We start from the raw sequence: 17,910 nt of genomic DNA, 5'->3' as shown, positions 1-17,910 counted from the left end.
TGCAAGCTTTTAAGGTGCAACATTAGAGTCACTAGGGAAAGTGAAGTCAGCACACAGTATGGTCTGGAACAGACCAATGCAGAAAGTACTTGGGGACCTCAGAGGATTCAGGCTTGTCTAGGTACCCATAATGAAAGCTGTCAAAATGCTAATCAAACACTCAGCAGCCAGTAACAAACTGCTTCACTCAAGTTGCTATGCACAGAAACAGCAGTAGGCCTGGAGGATCCAGGAGCAAGCCTTGGCCTAATACTGAGGAACACTGGGTCAGTCACATGACTAACTCTTGAGGGAAATGAAGATGACAAGAACAAACTGCCAATATATTAAATGAAAAAATATATATTAGAAGCCATGAGGCCTATTTCATTGTTAAATTGGGGGGGGGGGAGCCCAAATAGAGTTCAGCCTGGTTAAAAAATGTTGGAAAACTATTTCACAAAAAAGAATTGTCATTACTGACTTTAATCTTGGGTATGCTGAGTTCCCTAAAATGCCAGTGCATAGCTAGAAACGGCTTGAAAAGAGAATGTCAGACAATGGAGAGAAGGAAGCAGAAAGATGACCAACGTATGTATAAATGCAGTATCAAAAAATTCTGTATCACCTCCATACCTCTGTAAGTGACTTATAACCAATTTTTGTATACTGGAATATGATGACTCTATAGACTGGCCAAGCTTTTTTAAGCCCTAGTTAAGAGAAGAAAATACATTTAGCATATAACTAGGATACTATATGTCATTCCCCAAAAGAAAAAAGCTAAGACTGTGTTAACAACCATTTAAACAAATACACTTTAACAGCACCTTCACTGTTAACTGGTTCATCAGCAGAGTCTGAAGTTCAGCACTAGAACAAAAAAAAAAAGTTAAGAAAAAGTATTTTAGTAACTTCTCCATTCAAACTCTGGATGTGCCATTTAAAACCTACACTTCTAAGTACAAACACGATGCTGGAACAACACCCATCAAAAGACAGAGCTGACACACCAGAACCCAGAGATGAATGAACTATACATTTCCAAACATCCAGAAGGTTATGCTAATTGTCACCCTGGGCAGATCTATCCAAGGTACAAGCAAGGAAAGGGTTAGCATGGATAAAGGTTCTGAGACATTTACACATCCAGCATACATACATATAGACAAAATCATTACATTTATATAAAAAGTTCATGAAAAACCCTAAAAACTCACATGTGGGGGGGGGGTCTTATAGCAGAACTTATATTTTGTTTTTACAGAGAAAATAATTACTTTTGAAATAATCACTGTCAGAAGAAGGTAGCAAAGAGAGTCAGATCAAAAGCACCCGGTGTGCACGCACCTGGCTTTCCCCCACAGCAGTAAGTGCATGAACTCATCCTGCACTGATGTCGTTGTAGTTTTCTCCTAGACAAAATGAAAAAAAGAGGTGATACGTATTTTATGAATAATCAATATATTTATTCAAAATAACAGGATCACAATCTTCTTCCTTGGTTTCAACCTTTCCTCAGATACTTAACTCATCATCTGCACATCAGTGACTACAGACAGCCAGTCCTCTATTTCAAGACCTGCCCTTCCTCCCCACCCCACCCACTCCATCTCACAGTCCTGCCCCACCCAACCAAAGAGAGTCTACCGTGGTTTGGGTGTGATTTGTTCATCTGCTGGAGGCCTGTCCTTGGTGTGATGACATTTAAACTGGGGACTCTTTAAGAAGTAGGTGAGGATGGAAGGTGGGTAAGTCCATTGGGAAGAAGCGAAGGTGACACTCAGAGGACCCTGGCTTGTACTTCCAAGAGTGACTGCTAAAGAGACTACCCAACCACACTGCCTGGATTCCTTTGCTAATATGCTCCTGCCAAGATGCCACTGAAGGGACTCTAGGCAGCCCGAGCATGGCAAACATGACTCTGGTAGGCCTTGTCCTTCTCCCTTGGTCCCCCTGCCTTGCTAAAGAACCATTGCATTACATTCCTAAAGCTAGCCACCAAGGCCTATTCTCTTATTTGGTCACTTCTCCAGAGGTCAACTGCCAAGGTCCAGCTATCAGAGTATTGAAGTCTAGTAATCAAAAGCCCCCTTTGGCTCCCCTAATTAACATGCCCAATTAAAATTAAGCACCTTATCCTAACACGGGCTTTCCCCTTTAACCTTTATAAACTACCATTTTCCTATGTGCCATATCTGTCTCCTCTCTCTCCAGAGGCAGTCCTTTGTCCCCCTCCAGGACAAGTACCCCTTCCCCTCTCTCTTGTTCCCTTCCCCTTCTCCCTCCTTCTCTATCTCCTGTCTTTGTCCCTTAGCCCCTTGCCCTCCGCCCCTTTGTGTTGAGAGCTAGGTCTTGGGGGTCCTGAGCCATTACCAATCCTTTCAGCCCCCGGAATATACCCTCCTCAGTACCTGGAGAACAAGTGATGCTACACGACCCTGAACTTTGGGAATCTGAAACTAGGAGCTAAGTAAACATCTGTTCTTCATAGATTATCCAGCCTCAGTTCTTTGTTACAGCAACAGAAAACTGACAAGCACAATTCTTTTTGCACACCCCCAAAATACTGAGGTTATATCAACCCATCTGAAACAAATAATGATCTTAGCCTCTTACAAATCAAACTAATCTTACTCTTTTTTTTAAAGATTTTTATTTTAAATCACATGTGTATGTGTGTGCGCACATGCGTGGGTGTATATGTACACCCACATGAGTATAGGTACTCTCAGAGGCTAAAGACATCAGAGTTCTCTGAAGCTGGAGTTACAAGTTGGATGTGAGACAACCACTGTGAACTTGGGCCTGCTACGAGAGGAACAAATGCTTTTAACTACTAAGGGATCTCTCCAGCCTGCCACCTCTGAGGCAGGGTTTCACTCTGTAGCTCTCATCAACCTTGAACTCATGGCAAACTTTCTGTCTTGTCTTTTTGAGTGTTGGGATTATAGCTTGAACCACTTTGTCCAGTTCTGACCCCATATATCTCATAAAACAAACACAGAGAGAATGTACTCTATCTCCACAGGAGAGTTCAGTTACTAGTACATTACCTGCACAAACTTGGTGAGACGAGAGTCCATCTGCATCAGTATTTCTTCCCATGCTTCACACATACAAGTCAGCGACAAATTTATATACTATTAACAAAAAAAGATAGTAAAAAAAAAATCAAAACAACATGTTATTTCATTCTTCTTTGGCTAAGTGTCAGAGAAATCCAGAGTTTACTTTCAGTTACTCTTCTAACTCATTAAAGCTGTAGGAAAAAAGAAGAGTGTGGCTACGCTTTGGTAATCACTTAGCTAAGAAACTAAATTATCCAGTGATTCTTACAAATTTACAGCAACACATTCCCAAGATTGTGTCTGGGAAAACAAGTATCCTTGTGCTTTTTATATTTCATGCATACCATCGCATGCTGCTGTGGTCCAGACCAGACAGGTCCCCTAAGAAAATACCAAGCTCTAGAAACTATAATATCAAGCAAAATAAGAACCATAGTAAAGCAAACAAAAGATCAGTAAATCTTTGTAGGGGCTCCATCCGGGTACACTGTCTAGCCCGGCCTGTGTCTTGTTCTAAGAACACATCAGAAACAGTGTGACTGAGCCCAAGGTCTCAGAAGTCTTTGCCTCCTTAGACTCACGCTGCCGAGACTTCTGTCGCCATCGCCATGTGAACGAGCATGGTGGAGCTGCTAGGGGAGGATGCAGAGCAGAGACAAAGCCACTCCAGCACTGGGACGCACATCTGTTTGCAAGATCAATTTCTTTAAAGTGAGCTACACCAGCCATACGTCTATAGAACCATCTGGATCAATCTAGTCCAAACTGCTCACCTACAAAACTATGAGCTACTTTAGGATGGATTTATTATGAAAAAAAGCTGAGTCATATGAAGACTCTTTTTCCACAATTTATCTATAATTTGTTTTAAGTTGCATTTTCATTATGAATAGCTTAGAAGATTTACAGGATTTTCCCCTTTTCTTTTGGAGGCAATTAACAGGATTGGTCAGGAGACTGTCAATTAAATTTTCAGCATTTGCTTTAACAAGTATTATAAGATTAGCTTATAGCACTTCTACTGCAGGTAGCTTTACAACAAACTTTTGGTGGTTTTTCTTTATGGAAAATTAGAAACTTCCAGTAAAATGCTAACATGAAGCAAGTTTTGGATTTATACCTGTAAGAGAGCTGAGATGTGAGTAAACTTTCTGGCCATCCGAGTTACTTCGGGTAAGTAGGAATACAGCAGATTGGTTTCAAGCTACAAAGTAAAACAATAAATAAAATGGGTCACAGGCGCATTTGCTTCTTTTGAAGATAAATCAATCTCGCCCAGCTCAAAAACAAGCAATTCCTTAGCAAAGAGAAGGGTCTGTATCTAACTACATGTCAGAGAACCTCTTACCAGAATTCTGCCCTCTAAACACAATGGATTTTGGAAACCAGTAAGTCACTACCTCGAGATTTTCACCTGGGCCACAGCTCTGAATCATCCCTTCCTTTTGTGAGATACAGATGCAATAACCTATAACACCATTATGAGAATATTTAAAATGTCCACGGATTAATGTAAAATTTTAATACAAGTAAAAATAACTAAAGGATATGGATTAAAACATGAATATCAAGAATATGAGTCATTTTTCAATGAGGCTGTCATTATCCATTGTGTCTGGGCTTGGAGGCATAAATCTGTGATCACAGTGTTTGGGAGGTATTGGCAGGAGGAGGAAGTTAAGGTCATCTTTAGCTATATGTAATGAGATGGAGGCAAGCCTAGGGCACATGAGCTCTAATCTCAAAACTACAACAAAACACACACCTAACACAAACCTCACAGGAAAAAAATCACTTTATTAGAGCTCAGATACAAACGTGATAACAGTTTCTCAGCCTCACAAAGAAGAGAAATGCAAACAGCTACAGTCCAGGCTCTTTGATGGTCTGAACAGAGACTGTAGGAAGGAGTGCAAACACCACATCTCTTATTCTTTTCTTCCTACTTCTGAGCGTTCACACATACTTAGGTTAAAGCACTGGGACAGCTCAGAAGAAATACTTGGGCCGGGCGGTGGTGGCGCACGCCTTTAATCCCAGCACTCGGGAGGCAGAGGCAGGCGGATCTCTGTGAGTTCGAGGCCAGCCTGGTCTACAAGAGCTAGTTCCAGGACAGGAACCAAAAGCTACGGAGAAACCCTGTCTCGAAAAAAATCCAAAAAAAAAAAAAAAAGAAATACTTGGGAAGACTTCTTGACAAAGCATGGCTATGATCTAAATATAGAAGCCCAGTCAGTATCCTAGTCTATAACATAAACCACAGTTTAAAAGATGTTCCCCCATCCCGAGTGATCACTTGACGCATGTGGCAATGCGCTGGCTGAGAACACAGCTGGAAGCAGAAAGCCTAGCATGACTTTCCAATCCTGCAACAGCACTGAGTGACTACACTCCTGTGTGCCTGCAGTCCTACCTACAAATGAGGACAACGGTAGCACCTACCCAGTACATGACTGTGTTCAAGCACTAAGCACTTGTCAGATAGCAAGTGACCTTTCATTACTAGAAAAGACAAAGTCCTAAAGATATATTCAGTATAAAGCTACACTGGTCAAGTAACCAATCAGTAAGGCCATAACAGACCATCAAAATAGTTTTAACTATGGAAATTAAATTGCAGTGTGAAAGAAATAATATTCACTACAATAGTATTCAACATACAGGATTTAGAAATCATAAATAAGCTTTTATATTTTATTTTTAGACTCTAGTGATATGAGTAATTAAAACCTGTAAGGAGTGGGGTATGGCTCAATGTCAGAGGGCCTGCTCTGCACATGTGAGACCCTGAGTTCAATTCCTAGTACCAAGGGAAAAAAAATCTCTCTATAAAAACCATGTACCTAGCTGAGCAATGGTAGCACACCTTTAATCCCAGCACTCAGGAAGCAGAGGCAGGCAGATCCCTGTGAGCTGGAGGTCAGTCTGGCTTACAAAGTGAGTTCCAGGACAGGCTCCAAAGCTACACAGAAAAACCCTGTCTCAAAAAACAAACAACAACAACAAAAACCCCATGTACCTGCTATTGCTATAACTGTCTAATACTCACCTGAAAATATGAAACCTCTGCTTCGCCACTGCTGGAAACCTCTGTGACCACTGATAATGACTTCAAGTCGCTTGATAAACACAGAGCAAGACAAGTACCGGCAATCTGCAAAAACAGTTATCGCCATGCCCGATACATTTGCTATACTGACAGGCTGCATCTGCTTACAACAATGGGAGCAAAAATTCACACAAACTTTAAAAAGTAGAAATGCATAGCCCTGGTTCCTGACATAGCTAGCTATGGGATGGCCCAAGGACACACCAACACCCTCTGGCTGTCCTCCCATGAAGGGGCCCACACCAAACACTGGAGAACCAACACAATCCATAGAATCTGAGATACTCTCCCCCTTCATGAGTAAGAAGAGCGAGCTACGGAGAAAATGAAGACTTCACAGCCCAGGGAGAGCTGGTACCGAGCTGAGGGCTGCTTTTGTGACTGCTTTCACATGCCAATCACCCACTTTCACTCCTGCCCACTGCAGACTTAAAAATGAACCAATCATAATCAAGTGGACCATGCCAGTCTGTAAAAGGGAAAAATTTGACTAGTTCCACCAGTAGCTCCTGGCTGCTACAAACACAGGAACACTAAATTCTATCTTACTAAAATTAACCTCTAAACATTTCAACATGAACAAAGTTAACCTGCCCTCTCCTTGTTCTGTAAGTAAATCAGCTGCTGTTTTCTAAGAGAAACAGAAGATTTTGAAGCACTTACCCCTGTTACTCGGGCAATTTTGAACATCCCATAAGCATAAAGCTCAATAAATCCAGAGCTTCCTCCAAGGACAAGGATGTTCAGCCTGATTGAGAACAACGCAACACGCTGACAGCAGAGCTGAGACAGGAGCTGCCAACCTAAGCTTACAGCTGCACTGCACACAGCAAGCCCTGCTACTAAGGCCTGTTACTTTTTTTTTTTTCAAAATGAACAACAGACTTCCCAATAGCTTCCCCAAAAAATTCTGTTTACAGTAAAATTCCCTGGCACCAACTGTATTTCACACAATCAGTAATGAAATGATCCATCTGCCAACTAACACACAGTGCCATCAGTTCCTATGACGGTAATAAAAAATACATTAAATAGGCTTTAAAAACTTGGAAAACTCAAATTAAATCTAGAAACCCTAGCACCTCTATCCTGTTAAGATGCACATTACTAAAATTTAGAAAAATCAATGGCCACACAATAGACACTGCTATCTGTATGCTGTTCAGAGATTTCAATGTCAACAGTGAAGTAACAAGATGAAGAATCCGCTGCTCACATTCTGAAAACTGCCACAGATACAAAACATCAACTTCAAGAAATAAAACAAGACATCTGTAAAATTTACCTGACATCTCCTAAGAGCTTAATAATTTCATCAGAATTTTCTTCACTAAAACAAAAACATAAATTGGGTCATCCTTCAATATTATCTTTCAAATAATAAAAGACCACCTCATTTGAAAATAAGAAAGGTATACTTACCTAAATATTTTTGAGGTGTTGCTGTAACTATAAGAAAATAGAGATGAGGTTTACTCTTGAGAAATGCATGGGAAACTGGTAACATGTTAAAGCAGAAGAGAAATGGCAGGGTTCATTCGAGAGAAATAAAACCAATACGTACTTTTTTGGCAGTGTGGGCAGCTTAGGCAAGAGAAGGTTAGATTCATCCTCAGCATTATAAAATGATGTTAAGACACTAAAAGGGAGGGGGAACCAAGTATCACACAACAGCAAAGATTCGACTTCTCTTTCCATTAAAAATAAATGCAGTAAAAAAGATTCCTAGTCTTATAATTTTATCACAGAGATACATATAAAACACTGTTAACAATCCTGTGTGATAAGACAAAGGGGGAATTGGGCTTTTTGTTTCAAAACAAACTGACAAACACCTACTCACTGTACATATAGAGGAATATCAAGAAATGATTTTTGTCAGCATATGAAATATATTTATATGTATTTAATATTCAGATAAACTGTGAGCTCATGATTTCTGAATTTGATCTAAGAAACCACAGTAAACAACTTAGAGTAATTATTGTATCATTTAATAACTGGCTCTATGGCTTACACCGACTTGGGGATGTGGCAGTCTGGTGGGTATATAAAACTATGCCACTTGCCATTATTTCTGAATAGTCTATATTTTTTTATTCTTTTTGGATTTATTATGTGTATGTGTGTTCTGCCTGCAAGGATGTGTATACACCACATATGTGCCTGCTGCCTGAGGTCAGAGAGAGCAGTAGATGCCTGGAACTGGGGTTATGGATGGCTGTGAGTCATCGTGTGGATGCTGGAAACCAAACCCAGGTCCTCTGCAAGAGCAGGAAGTGTTCTTAACTGCTGAGGCATCCTCCAGCTTCCTGAAATATTCTTCACAGCTGGGATTATAGGTGTGCACCACCATGGATGGCTCAGGAATATCTTTATTGCCTTTTCTTTTTCAGTTCTACCTCCAAATACAATTGGAAGTAAATGGCTGAGAAAGTGAAAAAGTAGTGACCTGAAATCATGGTTTTCACCCTGGAACACACAGTGCTAGAATCTCCCTTTGGACATGTTGTTTCCCTCACCTTCTAAACTCATGTAACTATCTGTTATCTTTGAGCATCTGAAGATGGCTGATCACTTTGGCTTATCTTGAATGAATTTAAAACTCGGGATAAATCCTTGTCCCCTGTTTCTTATGTACCACTTAAGAAAACTGTCAATTAACATTCAGGATTTATAACTTCATTTGATAGTAATTTAGTGAAAATCAGTAAGAAAAAACTACTGGAAAAAAAGGACTCAATTTTCAAAAATCCTTCTGTCCCCAACATGAGCCAGTGTCACTGATGCCTTAGAAGTTCCTCACATCAACCCAGGCATTTCCTTGTCTACACAGACTAGGGAAAAACTGTTCCAGGGAACAGGGGAAAGACCCAGGCCAAGAACACAGAAGGAACCTATCAGGCTGTCTGCTCCATCCAGCACTGTTCATGCCCTAAGAATGTCCATTAACACAGGACAGAGCTCCTCACAAAACAAGTGGCACACACACAATAAATAAAAGTAATAAGCACAACCACTCTATCTAAAGCCGCAGTGTATACAGAATCACAGTGCTGACAGTCATTTCCACTCTAAACAATGAAAATTTCAGCTGGTGGTGCCTGTAAAATGTCCACGATCACCCTACATTTGGGAGGCAGAGAAGCAAAAGGATCTCAAGCTTGAGGATGGCCTAGCCATAGAGCAAGGACATGTCTCAGAAGTAACATGACAAGAAGCTCGGAAAACCTCCCAAGTCTTCCCCCGTGGTATTCTACCTGCTTTCCACAGTCACCTCCATCCAATGCATACAGGAAACCGGAGCCTCCACGGAGAAAGAGTGTAAGCTTTCAGGCTTTTCTACATCACACAAAATAATCTTCTTGGTATCAGCAAGAGCAAAGGCCAAAACTAAAAAAAGTAAGAAAATAATCAGATTAAATTAGCATGATTTCACTTACTGTCCAATTTTACTATTTCAAACACATTCTAATTATCTAAAAATTCTTTTTTGAGGGCTAGCAAGACGGCTCAGCAAGTGAAAACTTTTGTTACTGGCCTGACTGAGTTTTTCCCCGGATGCCACAGGGTGGAAGAATGGAAACGATTTCTACAGGCTGTCCTGTCTCAGCACCTGCTACAGCACAGGCATCCCACACACATCACAAGTAAATGTAACTAAAACAATTTTTTTAGTTTACCAGCTTTTATTTTTTGAGACTATAATTACATCATTTCCTTTTCCCTTTCTTCCCTCCAAATCATCCCATATACCTCTCCTTGCTCTCTTCCAAATTCATACCCCCCCTTTTTAAATTGTTCTTTGTTTTCATTTTTTTGAGAGAGGATTTCTCTGTGTAGACCTGGCTGTCCTGGAATTTGCTCTGTATACCAGGTTGGCCTGAAACTCAGAGATTCACCTGCCTCTACCTCCCCAGTGCTGGGATTAAAGGTGTGCACCACCACTGCCTGGCTCCTCTTTTCTTTTAATTAACTGTTGTTACGTATATACATATATACATATTCCTGAATACATATATACAATCTGCTCAGTTTGTATGTTACTTGCACGTTTCCAGGGCTGCCCACTTGTAATAGATAGACGATTGTGTACTCTTCCCTGAGGAAGACCATTTCTCCTGTTCTCACATTTCTTAGTTGCCTGTAGTTCTTTGTGCAGGGTGAGGCCTCCTGGGCTTTCTCCTGTTCACATTAACATTTCCATTGTTTCTTTGTTCAGCTCCTGTTTAAAGAGCCATGTTGGTGAGACTTTTATGGGTTTATCTATTCCTTTAGGTAATATTTTAGAAACTAAAGAGATCCTTGCGCATAGTTATGCCTATTACTTAAGCTTACTGTCACGTGTTCAAACTACTTCACCTGTCTACTATCTTCCCACATATTCTATTTATTAACTTACACAACAAAGTCTCTAGACTGGGACCTGCTTTCAACAAAAAAATATCTAACAGGTTCCGGGAGATTATTCACAAGAGATATATACCATCATTGTTGTCTCCCCCAGCCCTGTTCACAAGTCTACAAGACAGAAAGTGGCTCCATTTGCTGTTTGCTTAAAATCTTTTTATTCTCTTTATTCCATCCCATGCTAAGAAACAAGATGAACAGATGCCAGGAATCTCTGTCCTCTGACTGTGGCTGAATTATCTAGTGTAGTTCCTTTAGGTAAGTCATTATCTCCTAACATGCACAATTTCAGAGCTTCAAAGCGGAGTCTCACCTTACACTCCTACAAGCCACTGCCTGGAGAAGGCAAAACTAACTCCCCCACCCCCTTTATGTCTTTTGTTCTATTTTGTTTTTTGCTGTGCTGGGAACTAAACCTAAGCTCCCTCACACATTCTACTACTAAGCTATATCCCCAGCACTCTCTTTCAAACAAATACTAATAGCAGCTTTATTTGTAATAGCTAGCAAATGGAAATGACCCAGAAGTCCTTTAAAATCCAGCCCATTTTACTTTTTATTTTGAAAAAAGATCTCACTAAGTTGCCAAGGCTATCCTCAAACTCACTCAAATCAGTTATCCTCCTGCCTCAGAACTCCAAATAGTTGGGATTATAGGCCTACACCACCAGGCAAGGGCTCCAGCCACCATTGTCAAAAAACTTAAAATGATTTGAAATGACTGCTTTAATAAAAACATAAAATTCTGTTTATATGAGACACATTTTAACATGCATTTGGCTTTAATGATTTCTCGTGGAGCTTCTATACTTTTATATGAATAATAAAGTCCTCAAAATGTGTAGCAGTCAAAGAACAATTTATGGGAGTCGTTTCTCTTCTCTCATCAAGTGTGTACTGGAGGTCAGATTCTTAGGCTCTGAGGCTTGGCGGCAAACACTGTAACCTACAGAGAGCCACGTCCCTCTGATTTTATACACTTTATTCATCTTCTAAGAAAAAGTAGAGGATGCATATGGTATTTTAAAGCATTCCTAAAAATTCCTTTATTCTTTTATTTTATGTGCATTTGTGTTTTGCCATGGGTGTTGGGTCCCCTGAAACTACAGTTACAGACAGTTGTGAACTGCTATAAGGGTGCTGGGAATCTAACCAGGGTTCTCTGGAAGATCAGTTAGTACTCTTAACTACTGAGCCATCCCTTTAGCCCCTAGAAAGTCTATATTTAGGAATTAATCTAACGAGTTAATCACACCAAGTTCTCCTATCTGTTCAGAATACTTAACTTATCCACTGCCTAAAAGCTGAAAACTGGCAATAAAATAAGCATTATGACCAAAAGATGTAAACTGCAATATATAAATACAATGGTATGTGGTCACTTAACGTGGCAAATCTGTTTATATCTGGCCTGAACAATCAGCCTGAACCAAATGTACTGGAACAGTATGTATTAAATGAATTTTGATGGGAGTGCACAAATGGATCTCTGCACACATATTTTATCAGGGAGTGTTGCCAAAATGGCTCACCAAAACACATTTATTGCTAGGTGATATAATTTTAAAGAAGTTCTAAATACTTATTTATATTTATCTAGAAAAAAAATCAAGCAAGAGGACCTATTCATTTTACAAAAGCAATCTGCATTTTGTTTTAAAAGTACCTTCAGGCTTGTTCAATCTTTTACCATGGTAATACAATGTTGTCATCTACACAGTCCACACTGGAAAACTGTGCAACAGCATTTGCAAAAAAACAAACAAACAAACAAACAATGTTTTGAACATGTTAACAGTTTTGTATTGGGCCACACTCATTGTTATCCACAGTCCTATGTATAGCCTACAGACCACAGGTTGGACACCCTGATGAACTTCAGGCTGAAGCCCATAGCATTTTACTATTCTGACACTGTGAACAACAGCTCAAGAAACTACCAATGTAAAAAAAAAAAAAATCACACACACACACACACAAAACAAAAATACACATACACACACACCGAACAATCAGACCTTGTGGAAATGGAGGCATGGTCACAGAGGACAGGCCCTCGGGTGCGGCAAGCTGCCTGCACACAGGGTATTGATGAACCTCACATTCAGTGCTAAATGAATTGGGTGGAAAAGAAGGCTCTGATGGCACCGAATAGACTGGTGAGTGGTGACCGACACTTGGGTCGGTGAGAACACAAGCCGAACGCTTTGTGAATGTATTAGGCTCCGATCCCATGTGCCACAAAGCTTATTCAAGAGTCATCTTTGCCAACAACAGACTTAAACGAAAAAATTTTAAACATTCTAAAAAAAGAAAAAAATAATCTCAAACTAGTATTTGTAATCCTAATATAAGGTCAGATATGGTAACACATCTTTAGTCTCAGCACTTAAAGGCAGAGGCAGGTAGAGCTCTCTAAGTTCTAGTCCCAGGCCAGTCAGGGCTCTACAGTAAGACCTGTATTTAGTTATGAAACAAAATCATAACTAAAATATACCAAGAAAAATGTATTCTTTTATAAAACAGGCTTCCTTTTAGAATATACTTTATGAAAATGAAGAGTATGTTTATAGCATTATCATTACGTTTGCCATCTGGTCTCCAGGCCAAACAGGTCACTTCTTTTCCTGTATTTTCATTTGGCGGAAAACTCCAAACTCGATGAAAACTTGCAAGCCGATGAAGTAAAACCTAAGATGAAAAGATGTAATAGCAGAAACTTGCAGACTCATTTTCAGAAATAAAAGGGACCTAGGTCCACAGAATAAAAATTTTAAATTATTATTTGAGTACTTAGCTATTCAAAGAACAAAAGAGAACAGTGTCTGAATGAATATGAGATATTTTCAAAGACACGGGTGAACTGAGAAGGCCCAACTTACCCTGTACCCTAAACATACTTGTATGAGTATCTTGCCTACATGAATGCATTTGTACCACAACTGGGCAGTCAGTGCCTGAGGAGGCCAGAGAAGGGCATGAGAGCTCCCCGGAACTGGTGTTACAGTTATACTGGCGCTATGGGCCAAACCCAGGTCAACTCCAAGAACACCAAGTGCTCGTGATTGCTGAGCCATGTCTCCAGGCCCTTTTAAACTTAGTTTTTAGAAAAGGATAAGCCGACAACAAAAGAAGTCACATAAACAGCACCAAACAACAGCAAAGTAAAACAACGACTGCGACTTTAGCCCGTGCTTTCCGCTATGTCACGCTCTGGCCATGGATCTCAGGGCAAAGGCATGGCAGACACCATGATAATGCAACGGGGCACACTAAGTTTCCCTAGATCGCCTTATCATCTAGTTTTCCATACTTGGCTGAATACACACCAATTACCTGGCTACTGTCAGGGGAAAACTGCCAAAAGGTGAGGAGAAAACAGGCATGGGTGAAGGTTTCCTTTCAAGATGGCTGCCGAGTAAACAGTAATTCTCGACAGAAAGTTGGGAGTATGCTTTGGTCATATACCCGATAAAGCATGTTCGACTGGCAACGCTCGCACACATTCTGCCAGGAATCCTGAGAGACACCGGCCTGTAAACTTCATGATCTTTTAAATGGTTAGCTAGATGTCACCAAGATGTAAACACTCTGAAGCATCCTCCGTGGCAACTTCACACACACATTTCCAGCTAGACGTGACAACAGTTCATCTTATTCTTCTGCTAATCTGAAAGCCATCTCTGGGTGGAGTCTGTGGAGTCTGCTCGGATGGTGCATCCCTGGCCAAATCAACTCATGGCGACCTGAGCGTGCAAAACTTTGTGGGCATTTGTTCTTTTAATCACAAAGGAAATAGAACTATAAACCACGTTTAGCAGAGACGGTCCTTTACACTTTCACGTGAGGTCAACTGCCACGATGTGATATAGGGGCAGGGCAGACAGCTGATCCGCCATGTCTGCAAAAGGGGAAACTGAGGCTGGAGGCGTGAAGGGTTCCTCGCCGGCTCACTTACCTCGCCTGAAGTGTTGGCCAAAGCAATGAGGTCCCGCTTGGGCGACCAGACCAGGAAAACAATCTCCTGTGGCAGCTGCTTCTCTCCCACCACCCGGAAGGATGGGAAACATGTCGGAAAGCGCAGCATGGGGACGGTCCTGCAACGATGCTCAGGGGAAGGCCGCAGGAGCACCGGGCCACTAGCCTTGGCGCAGAGTCCTGCCTGCAGCGGTACCTGCCAGAATCACAAACCCGGCCTACGCCTAGCCAGCGGCCTTCCCCGCCCTCTCCCTCCCTCCGCCCTCCGCGCTCAGAGGAAGCTTCCGGCGCCGACGCCAGGACGTCCTCGCGAGAGGAAGTGAGTGGCGCGCCAGCGGAGCGGGGCGGGGCGGGGCGAGCGGACGAGGGGCGGGGCTGTGTGGGCGGGGAGGGCAAGTGCGGCAAGCAAAGCTGTAGGCGCCAGCGCATAGTGTGCTCTGAGGTCTTTGGGGTTCGCTATTTCTGCTAACCCGTTGTCCAGCAAGCACCTAGAGCAATCCTTAGTGTGTATGTGCAGATCTATGGGAACCCTTCCGGGTCTTTTCCTTTTGCTTAGAAATTCTCTGCTGTGGAGAAAGGGATTGCCACCGGTTTATGCTCTGATCAAAACTCCTGATCCACACACTGGGCCATCTTTGATACCTCTTGGTAGTTTTCAGCCCTGGCTGCACAGCATAACTGGAGAGAGAGGAAAACAACAACAAACAAACAAACAAGCCTCCCTATCGAGCAGCATTTTAGCAAATTAAAAGTTAATTAAGCATTAAAAAAACACTAAATGATTCCGATTTACAGCCAAATGTTAAAGAGCTTTCACCCTCCGTGACACGGAACAAACAATAGTTTGATTTCCCACACTATTTAAATGAGCACTTCACAAATCCACCACAGTTAAGAGGAACCAAAATTTATTCTACAGCTATCTAAGCACGCATGTGAGTGATTGTGGACAGACCCCGCCCAGGCAAAGTCAGTAGTGGGTATGCTGATTACAACTGCGTTGAGGGGCAGTTTCAAGTATAAAGCCCATACTACAAGATGGGAGAGCACTCTTCTGGGCAGAGTGAGCCACAGTTTATCATCTGAAGTACTCTTTTTTTCTTTCTTTCTTAAACTGTCTCCCCTACTCCTTCACTTGCTGCCTTGGAAAGAAATTCAGAGACCAACTCAAGTGACCCCAGTTTAAGGTTCTAATAGGAGTTCTAGAACCACAGTATTTGCATGTATAAGAAACAAGTGTTGGCATTTATAGGAAACAAGGACTTATCAATGTGATTACTGTTACATATGAAACAAACAGCACAGTGTATAGTAAGCAATGCATGATATTTATTAACGTGATACATTTATTTACCCTAAGGACGTTCCAGATTGGATAAGAAATATGTTAACATAGTGGAAAAAGGGAAAATGAAATAAACGTCCAACCATAGGATCTTTTGTTAAGATATGGTAAATCCATCCTGAAGAATTCCATCTTTATACATTGATTCTCACATCTATGAAAAGGTACAGTTCACTAAACATTTCCAATTATGTTTTTGGGGAGGGATAGCTTTAGCATGCTTCCTATTTCTACACAAAAGAATATAACTAAAAAATTAAGGTGGGTGTAACTGACTTTCTTAGGATTGCAGTTTGAGAGATCCTTTTAACGTCTGTGTTGCCCTGGGCCACACAGTTACTGATAAGTGACTAGGTAGCAACATTTCCTTTTGCAGTTAGTTGTACAGTTGCAGCATTCCCATTTGCAGATATAGAAATAGACCCAACCCCTCAGGCTGTTTCTTCTTGTCTCCAAATGGGAGGGAGGGGTCTCATTATGTTACCCAGGCAGGCTTTGAACTCATCATCTAGCCTTGGTTTCCCAGAGTGGCTGGGATTCCAAACATGCAAATCCATGCCCAGCTCGGGCTTAGGTCCTTGGTGTGCACATTTAACACCCTAGCTCTGCTGGTTTACATAGTAACATGAAAGAAACACTAGAAATCCTGGTACTGACTAAGGGGCTAAAAGCCACCTCTCAGCGTTCTGAGATCTTCTCAGTCACTCTGGTACTATTTTCCTCAATCTTGCTGAGTTAACATTTATCCTGAAAATACCTGAAATCAAACAGTAGTGACCTATCTTCACTTTATTGCAACGACCTTCTTAGCTAACCCTCAAGTAATTTAACCGTGTCTTAATGTTCCAATTAAAATTACATCAAATAAGTGAAATTGGATTTTTCCTTTGCATTTGGTGGAAATGCTTCCTGACCCATGCAGCTCCAAGAGTTTAAGCCTCTTAAGGAATGTGGTTGGTTAAGGATCTGAGACAAAAAGTGTTTTATTTCATGGCATGTCCACTTAACCAAGTTGGTATTTATGTACACCAACTAGCAGGAAAACATATTATTCTGTATGCCAGCTTCCCATGAATGGAGGTCTTATGTGATGCAGGTGAGAATCTCTTGTCAAACCCAAGGAAGACAAGAGACTTCTGCCATCAGTTCCTAGTCTGTACAGAGCTAAATGAGTACATTAAGTTATTTTAACACATGGAAAGATGAAATTCCCTGAAGAAAGTATATTTTACACAGAGAGAGACACACACACACACACACACACACACACACAGAGAGAGAGAGAGAGAGAGAGAGAGAGAGAGAGAGAGAGAGAGAGAGAGAATTTTATTTCACTGGCCAGAGAGGTGCTGCAGCTCTGTAGCTCCATAGGAGGGAACAAAGAGGAGGACATGGTAAGGAGGGGACAGGAAATCAGGACCCTTTGTAGACTGTTTTCCGTATTTAATTTTCTACATTACACTGAAAGGGCCAGTCACCAACGAAACATTTTTATTTTTACTCCCAAAGTCCAGCGTTTGTTTCTTTATGAAGTTCAAGGCCTCAGTGTCCGCCCAGCACCTGCCATTAGACCATTACAAGGACAGGCGGCCAGCTGTTCTGTCATTTCTCATAGTTTCTCAAGTCACTTACTGGCTCTTTCTGCTTACTTAGGTAATATTATTGCCTTCTCGGGTCTCTGATGGAATTGAAGACTAGATAGTTATAGTTAGTTTTTTCCTTGTTAACAAATTCAGAAAAGAAACTCACATAAAGAGGTGTAAAGTGTATAGGGTTGAGAGACATCCAAAGACAGTTTTTGGTTGGTAATGCAAGTTGGGATAGAAAGTGAGTTAGAAACAACACTTCGAATTCACCAAGATAGGATAAATAACGAAGTATTTTCTCTGAATTTGTCAAATGTTAATGGACTAGACATTGCTAATATAATTATTGTCTGTACATGTTTGTACATAGTTAGTTATTGTGCTTATTGTGTATAGTTTTTCTATGTTAGTTATAACCTCTTTATTTTAGAC

General features: G+C 41.1%; 1 protein-coding gene across 3 annotated transcripts in view; it reads right to left on the bottom strand.

The window, feature by feature from the left end:
* The window catches only part of Anapc4 (anaphase promoting complex subunit 4), a 32,176-nt gene extending 17,372 nt beyond the window's left edge, over positions 1–14,804 (bottom strand). For 2 of the 3 annotated variants that reach the window (XM_041643764.1, XM_041643765.1), the window contains exons 1-13: positions 14,528–14,804; positions 13,155–13,260; positions 9,420–9,552; positions 7,724–7,798; positions 7,582–7,608; positions 7,445–7,489; positions 6,823–6,907; positions 6,100–6,204; positions 4,171–4,254; positions 3,036–3,122; positions 1,330–1,394; positions 810–852; positions 616–692 (exon numbers count right to left, since the gene is read on the bottom strand). In XM_041643764.1, coding sequence (XP_041499698.1) covers positions 616–692; positions 810–852; positions 1,330–1,394; positions 3,036–3,122; positions 4,171–4,254; positions 6,100–6,204; positions 6,823–6,907; positions 7,445–7,489; positions 7,582–7,608; positions 7,724–7,798; positions 9,420–9,552; positions 13,155–13,260; positions 14,528–14,656 — 1,061 coding nt within the window. In that variant the 5' untranslated portion in view covers positions 14,657–14,804. The remainder of the gene's footprint in view (positions 1–615; positions 693–809; positions 853–1,329; positions 1,395–3,035; positions 3,123–4,170; positions 4,255–6,099; positions 6,205–6,822; positions 6,908–7,444; positions 7,490–7,581; positions 7,609–7,723; positions 7,799–9,419; positions 9,553–13,154; positions 13,261–14,527) is intronic. The other variant, XM_041643766.1, reaches the window with a different exon arrangement.
* Between the last annotated feature and the right edge of the window lie 3,106 nt (positions 14,805–17,910).

The sequence above is a fragment of the Microtus oregoni genome, unplaced genomic scaffold, assembly GCF_018167655.1.
Source record: "Microtus oregoni isolate MIOR12 unplaced genomic scaffold, Mior012 000090F_ref0000504, whole genome shotgun sequence".
Lineage (NCBI taxonomy): Eukaryota > Metazoa > Chordata > Mammalia > Rodentia > Cricetidae > Microtus > Microtus oregoni.
The sequence above is the reverse complement of the archived record's forward strand: the minus strand, read 5'-3'. Positions and strand labels throughout refer to the sequence as shown.